The 7,969-nt window shown below is 32.7% G+C and overlaps 1 protein-coding gene across 1 annotated transcript; it reads right to left on the reverse strand.

Moving 5' to 3' along the window:
• Positions 1-406: 406 nt before the first annotated feature.
• Positions 407-7,965, reverse strand: PpD3 (protein phosphatase D3). The gene is made up of 8 exons (XM_046628580.2): positions 7,725-7,965; positions 6,049-6,438; positions 5,239-5,525; positions 4,987-5,092; positions 4,246-4,388; positions 3,427-3,734; positions 3,091-3,172; positions 407-2,974 (listed from the first exon to the last, which is right to left on the reverse strand). Exons 1-8 carry the CDS (start codon positions 7,819-7,821, stop codon positions 2,915-2,917), a joined length of 1,473 nt encoding a protein of 490 aa, XP_046484536.1. The 5' UTR covers positions 7,822-7,965; the 3' UTR covers positions 407-2,914.
• Positions 7,966-7,969: the final 4 nt, after the last annotated feature.

The following is a 7,969-nucleotide window of genomic DNA, read 5'->3' on the forward strand; positions in this document are numbered from 1 at the left end:
CACTATATTTGAATATTTGAAGCATTTCATACTGAACTTCCAAGATGTTTAAATGTCATAGATATTCTGCCGTGCTTTTACAGTAAGAAACCGGTTTCAGATTCATATAAATGTGTATTTTTGTACGTCAGTTATGTAACAATTTCCTCCGAAAGATTTTTTTTCAACCGACCTTCAAATTCTGATCCGTATCTATATTTTTAGCACTCATTTTTAAAACTACTTGATGGAAAATATGTAGGATTTATATTACGGTGGTAATTATTTTGGGGATAAAAATCTGCACGGAATGAATATTGTAAGAATGCGGATTTCTCTATTTAATTGTATATCCTCACGTATTTACTTTATGTACCTCACGTATCAACTTTTCCAGAAGTTGAGGAGCAATTTTTGCTCTCAAAGATAATTTCAAGATTTAAGGTATTTAAGGAGCAGTAGACACCCTGTATGTTATTATCATAAGTTAATACTCCGTATTTTACGCTCAGCAAAGTTAGTTCTGTCACTGACAGCCTGATTCTTTATGTATTTGCTTATTGATTCAATTGGTGCTTTGCAACAGTGGCAACCAAACTCGCTAACTGTAACTCTATAGTGCGTAGTATACAACATTATTTCACAAAGATGATGAAGCTTGTATGTAAAATAGAGACTACATGGCATGCGATAAATGAAATAATTATAGAATTATACAATCCCTTCCTTTCCCAATGTTGGATATAAATACTTGTTGCCTATCAAGAAATGTAGAAAAATATAACTAACACAAAACGTGACTGGTATTTGAAGGGTGGTCGTGTAAGAAACTCTTTGAGAACTGCGCATCAATAGACAGTTCACTTACAACGATACCCATTCAACGGACCATTCATTCGGACAGGTTGTCACTGTTACAAAAGACAATTATTTTTATTTACACAATTTGAAACTCGATATGGTCTGATGCTAAGGTATAAAAAACTACGACGACTGAAGCAGGATTATGCCACAACCACACTTTTCGGGACCCTCCTTGAATGATGATTATTCCATAAATTGACTACATTATGTATTAAAGTTACAATTGCTAATATAAACACTATTTTCTCTAGTTGATACTAAAACTGTCAATTGATGACGAAAAAAGCTTTGGCTCATACTTAGAAAGACGTATCTTTTTCTTTCGTAGTTATCTACGTATATGTTTATTTAAATTAGCTAATTACAGTCTCTGAGCAAACCTGTAGTGAACACATCATCCATAACTGAAAATAAATATATTCATCTGATTTTCAGGAAGAAACAAAAATATTTTCATTCGGTTAACCATGGCTGGATGGGTTTGGTTAATATCGGGATTGATAAGTAATCTGAACAGATTTGCATGTTTTTTTTCTAACTTCTTACTCTCTCGAAGAAAGTAGTAACAGTGGATCATGTTCTTTTTCATCAGTGATATTCAAGGTAAAACAATACATCTAATATTGAACAATTTAATTTGTTCGTGCATGACTTGATATGTCAAACAAAAACTTTCATGATCTTCGACTATATCAGAGGATTACTCTTAAACAGTGGTACATTTTTAGAATTGGACTGAACTATGGATTGACCTTCGTGACACACATGAATCCATAAAAAGTTTTCCTCATTCTGGTGCGACCATGTGCCTAATTGTCATACCTCGTTTTGTACTTTGCTGTACTGTCTTCGCGTGTCTATTCTGCATTCCAAGAAAACTGAGACGTGATATCTAAGATGTTGAATCTGTCGATTGCATCGTTCGTATCATAAATTATGTTAAACCAAGAGACATTGATTCAGAATTAATCTTAGAATATAGTATAATAGAATTTTAATACTAATATTTTACAGTTATATGTATAGTGTTGTATGTAGTGAAAAAAGGCTTACTTTTATACTCCAAGCTCATTATAATATCTACAACAAGTATATAATATTTTAATCAAGTTATTCAAGCTCCTACAATGGCTATATACACTTTTCGAAAATCACACGTAAAATACGTGTTTAATCAATTGCAATTAAACTTCTCATAAACAAATATTTCATTGTGTATTTGAAAATGAAAATTACTTGATAAGACAAAAAATTATGATCATCTTGCTGTCAACTAGTGGCAATTTATGTTCGTTTCACAGTAAGACTTATACTGTAAGATCGTTCCTATGTTACGTTTTAATACTCCAATCTGTCTGTGGACTGAATGTGAATTATTTCTATAAGAGTTCAATTGCAAGTATACTTACATCTCAAAAATAGTTCGCGAAATACGAAATACGTGTAGCAAGATGCAAATAATAAAATAACGATCTTTTAATAGGCAAAATATCAGAACACATCAAAGACGTACATAATTTAAAGTAACCATTATTTACTTTCTCTTTTGTTTCGTATTTCTGATTAGAGACTTATATGTAGACATGTTACATAAAAATAATCAAAGGAAGTTAGGATCTTTTTACTCCGAAGAACAACCAAGTTATAAGTACTTCAAATTCAAGCAAAAATGAAATGTCTGAATTGTGTTCGTTTCTTTAATTGCGGAACCAACATCTTTTACGTACACGTCTATTAGATCAAAATGATGCTTGAATAAGATGTAAGAAAACTCATATTGTTACCATAAAAGAGAGTTCAAATTATCGTATATCCATTGAATGGGTAAGAAAATATGCAATAATTATTTCAAACATGATTCTATATACCTCAATCATGCGATGACATCCGCAAGGATGATACAATAAATTGTCTTGTCTTCTTTGACTAAAATCTAGTAATTATAGGTGTTGGACAGTGATTACGTTATATCACTCCCGAATTGGTATCAAATATAATACACACTTTGTTTGGCTAGTTGTATTCAATTATCAATTATTTAATTCTAATTATTATTCCTAAGTCCACCCCACTAGCACATGAATTTTAGTAAAGAATTAGCATACGCCATTGGCCTCACGTTCGGATGGGGCTGCAACGATAATAAAAATAAATTATTTGAAAAATGATCCAAGTAAATATTTACTGCTGTGCGCTTTTTTTATCGTTCAGTAATCACGATATTACATAATGAGTAAATCATCTCACCACTGCTTCGTATGATGTGAAATTGGGTTCCATATCTTTACCGTTGAGCGTGATAAAGGCACCTCGGTTACCCATGGTATCACTAAACAAATAAATTATAAATGATACCAGTGTTCTAATTTAAGTAAAATATATTTATTACTCCGAAAGAACGAAATTTCAGGTAGCTCAACAAGTTTTTTAACTGCGATATAGCGTCATAAGCAATCAAACATTATTTTTCGTTTTGAACGCGAAAATATTTGACAACTCGAAACTTGTTCGAAAATAGAATACTTTGCATGGAAATTTTGTAGGGTACAGCTCTCAAAAACCTTGAGTGTAGATAAAACTTACCAGTAATTGGGAGCTGAGAAAACCGTGATACATTTGCCATCATGTGCAACTTCATAGCCCTCATTTTTCACTTCATGACTTCTAACGATATAATCAAGTCCGTTCAGACTGAGGAAATTGTGTGTGACGTCGGGTCCAAATTGAACCCCAACCCCTCTTTTACTAGGGGCTCGGCCCGGCTGAGGCTGTGGATCTGACCATAACAATTCACACATCAGTCCTTCTTCCGGTGGCTGCCGGTTTCTATCTATTTCTCGAATTTCGGACAACGTCACATCGTCCCTTGAAAATAGTCCTCCATGCATCACCTGGCCAGAAAATAATTTAATTTTATCAAAATTCTGTACAAAATTGGTATCATGGGAATTATACCCGAAAACTATTTACATTTATCTGTCATGATGTTATTATGAAACTTCATTCTACGAATAAAATTCACAATAATATTCTACACATAAATTTGATCGTTTAGGGTTACTTAATGTCGAAATACACGTATAATCAATTCATAAATGAAGGACAATCCCAAACACTTAGGGCTAAAAATGAATGTCCAGAATATAAATAAAATGGAAAAATTAAACAGTCGTTTACATTTACGGATACAGAGGCATTCAGAGCAAAGAATAAGAGTAAGGCAGTAATTAGATATAACCACATATCTCTGAAGAGGTAAGTTCACAGATAAATGTTGATTGTAGAAGTTATTAACTAAACAAAATTGATATTGCAATATGCTTATACTGGTACTTACGGTAAATTGGTTATACTGGTAAATATTACTGGTACATATTTTAAATATCACATGCACATACTTACAAGCACTTTACTATTGAGGCAGTGCGCAAGAGGCAGCCAATTATAAACCTCTGTGAAAAGTTCCGCCATTTGTGCTGTGTATTTTGCCTTGACCTCGCCATCAAAGCCATACATTTGATTCATAGTTGCAGATTCATGGTTTCCTGGCCAACGAATTGATGCGATAATTAATAAAACGTAGAACACAGCATTGGATTAGCATTTGTGATTAAGTGCATTCAATGATAGCTCACTAAATATGATTAAAACACTTAAGACAGCTTTGTATCATTATGTATTGCAAATTTTTACCAATAATTGACCAGACCAGTTTATGCATTGTTTTACTATTGAGACTAACGACGATAGATATTATTTATAGACGCTCTAATTATTATAAATACTCATTTCAAGCTAGCTATTCTGTGTCCTGTGGTTTTTTTCAACAGAATACTGGCACACTATTTTTTTACTCTACTGTAGCTCTGCACAAAATTGACAGTGTAAAATGTACGGGTCATCCAAAGAATGTAAACTCTAAACCGAAAATCTCATCATTTCTCTCCCGCAATACCGATAAGCATATGGAAGAAAGATGAATGAAAAATTGCTATGAAATAACTTGAAATAATATCGGTTTTATAATTACAATTGTAAAAGTATGACTGTTTTTTATAGTAAGTAAAATATCCTTCATTTTAAATAGACTCATTGCTAGTACTAGGTAATTCACAATACTTATAATGATGAACCAAAACTCACCCCTTGACATGAAAAAGTGATTGGGATATAGAAGCTTGAAGCCGAACAACGTGAATATACACTCTACAGAAAAGGATCCTCTGTCCACAAAGTCTCCGTTAAATAACTATTCAATATTGAGGAAAATTACTGCTCATTGTAACGCATAGTTGTGAAAGTAGACATTATTTGATGATGAAGTGCACTTTGAGCGATTGAGAATGTCTTAATATTATGTTCACAGTGGTTTAATCTGATCAACAAAAAGGATACATAAGGATTGGTTTCCGAGGGTAGACCATTCAGCTTGAATACGTTGAGTAGATCATAATACTGGCCATGTATATCGCCGCAAATGGTAAACTTGCTCTTGTCAGGTATAGAAATATCTACTAAGCTTGGCTGCGCCATAAACCATGCTTTGATATCGAGAAGTATCTTGTAGGCATACTTGCGATGAAGTTTATTTTGCTTCTTATACCAAGATAGTAAATCCGTCATAAACTCCAAGGTTACTTTGTCATTTTCTAGTTTTGGTCCGGTGTATTCGTCTTCAATTGCTAAGTAGAATGATCATCAATATTGAAGTTAATAAAATTTAAACAAGACTCAGTGTGGTTCTCAACGATATTTTTACAAGATCTTGTTGTTCTGGAAAATCTGTAGTTAACTTGCGGATTCTGTTTATCAACCCTTGAATAAGGTATATATTTATTTTTGGGGTGTATAGTGCGTACCTGAGACAGTCTTTTGATTGGTAATACTCATTTACTGGGAATTGGAATTTATTAGATTGGTATATTTTTATACACTGTATTAGCTAATTTGAGATTTTAGAAAAATATTCGCAGGCAGTTTAGAAATCATTTTGAACTTTCACATGAATTCGGTGATAATTGGAAGCTAATAGCACACTTGAAAAACACCATCAGTATTTTAAAAAAAATTGGGTTTATACAGGTTCCGAATTTGACAGCCTTCAGCTTATACTTGAGATGAAAATTAGACCAATAAAAAATCGTGGCTCTAATTGATTCATTTTAGTAAAATTCAGTGTTTGTATTTGTGATATTTTAGACTTACCCATGTCATCAAGATTAATCGTGTCAGCTATATTCTTCTTATTCTCTTCAACAGAGATGGCTTTTTCGAAAGCTAGTTTTTTCACCATTTTATTGCATTCAGTGAATTTTGTTTTAGCATCCTTGTCATTGGGCCTCGCTTTTGTCACTGTTTCATAGTCCTTAAGAGCCAGCTTAAATTTACCAAGCGACATGTAAGCTGCTGCTCTTCTGTAATAGCCTTTTACATAGTTTCGGTCTAATTCAATTGCCTTTGAGGCATCCGTCAGGGCATATCCGAAACATTCGGTTTTCAGGTAGGCAAAACTTCTGTTTCCATAATATACAGCGACAGTGGGGTCCACTTCTATCGCTTTTGTGTACAATTCTATAGCTCGATTATAATCTTGTTCTGTAAAAGAAATAGATGCATTAATTTAAAAAATTGTTTACTAACAAAAAATTTCGCGTGTTACTTTGATTATTTCAGACATCGCCAATCAGTAGCCGTAAAATATTAATTTTTTGAAATACTTCTCGAGTAATTAATTAGTCTGGTGTTGAATCGAAATGAAGTTCAATTTGGTTTTTAAGAATGTGATGGAAAAAAGTCTTGTTAGAATCATGTTTCAATTATCTGTAAAGGTACTATATGAATGTTGTGGTTTATTCCAAACGGATAGTTGTATAATATTTTGGAAGCTTATTTTGTTTATCTACCAACTTTTCACATTTGTTTTTTAGAGGAAAAATATTTTGAACACTAAGACTATTGTGGCTCGACCTTATTAACATTAACTAATATATAACGGAAGGTATAACAAATGTTTCGTCACAGATTTGATATGTACGTTTCCACAAACTGTCATGACATTTTTCTAACTATTGGTATAAGTTTTTTTGTTTCACACTTTCACTAGAATCAGTGAAATTTCTTTTAAATATGATTCTGTCACATAGTATACACAACCCCAATCATAAAAGGTAGCTTTATTGCACATTAAGATTGTTGTTTGACTGATATCATAGTCTTTGTGATAAAACATAACGATTCTTCTTACATTTAAATTTGTGAATTTTATCATGTTATTTAATTTGTGTGAAACTTTCTTTACATGCAATCATATGGGAAGGGTTGAATTTTTAACCCTCGAAATTTGGAAGTCATTCAATTGAGAATCGTTATTTCTCGGACCAATAGACGTAGAAGTGAAATTACTTATTGTTCAAAGAAATCAATGATTGAGATATAAGACTATAATTAAGATAACATGAACCGTTCATCCTGAATTTGGTGAAAGGTGAACATATACTAATGGAATACATGGCTCATTTTTCTTATGTAGAGTAGGGAAGAGATTTTTGTCATTCAGTCGCATCTGAAAAGTCATGAAGGAAGACAAGGGAGGAACCACATCGATGACATAAACCTTAAATATTCTTAAACCTAGTTGCAGTTATAAAACCAATATTACAGGTTAGAAATTACTAGTAGGATTGTTTGAAAGGAATAGGGAACCGATGAAATGCGAATTTTAGAATCGCAAACACTAAGTTTGGTTAGTTTGATTGCACGTGACCGATCTTGAAAAATTGGTAAGGATTTAACGAATTTCATCGGAATCGGTCTGGAGCGATTGATAGCGATATTTATCAGTATACATTGGTAAATATGAGAAAATCGTGAATGCAACATACTTTTGAAGTACTCGTTTGCCTCTTCTTTGAACTTTTCGGCTGTCTTGATATCGTCGGAAGAAGATATTGCTCCAGTTATTTCAGCGTTCTCACTCATTTTGTAATGATGTACTTTTATACGATTGAACAGATAATGGAGAAACTATACTTAAATTATCTTAGAAGACAGGTAATAAATAAGGCATTAAAAAGAAAGGGCTGGCTTTCTTTTACAAATGCATGTATGATACCTAAAGGCGGATCTG

This window comes from Neodiprion pinetum, chromosome 5 (genome assembly GCF_021155775.2).
Source record: "Neodiprion pinetum isolate iyNeoPine1 chromosome 5, iyNeoPine1.2, whole genome shotgun sequence".
NCBI classification, from domain to species: domain Eukaryota; kingdom Metazoa; phylum Arthropoda; class Insecta; order Hymenoptera; family Diprionidae; genus Neodiprion; species Neodiprion pinetum.

Coding starts and splice junctions, on each gene's coding strand:
- PpD3 (XM_046628580.2), bottom strand. CDS start 7,821: ATGAGTGAGAACGCTGAAATAACTGGAGCAATATCTTCTTCCGACGAT. Junction 5,526..6,048: donor GATTAATCTTGATGACATGG/GTAAGTCTAAAA, acceptor CATTCTACTTAG/CAATTGAAGACGAATACACC. Junction 2,975..3,090: donor TCACATCATACGAAGCAGTG/GTGAGATGATTT, acceptor TTATCGTTGCAG/CCCCATCCGAACGTGAGGCC.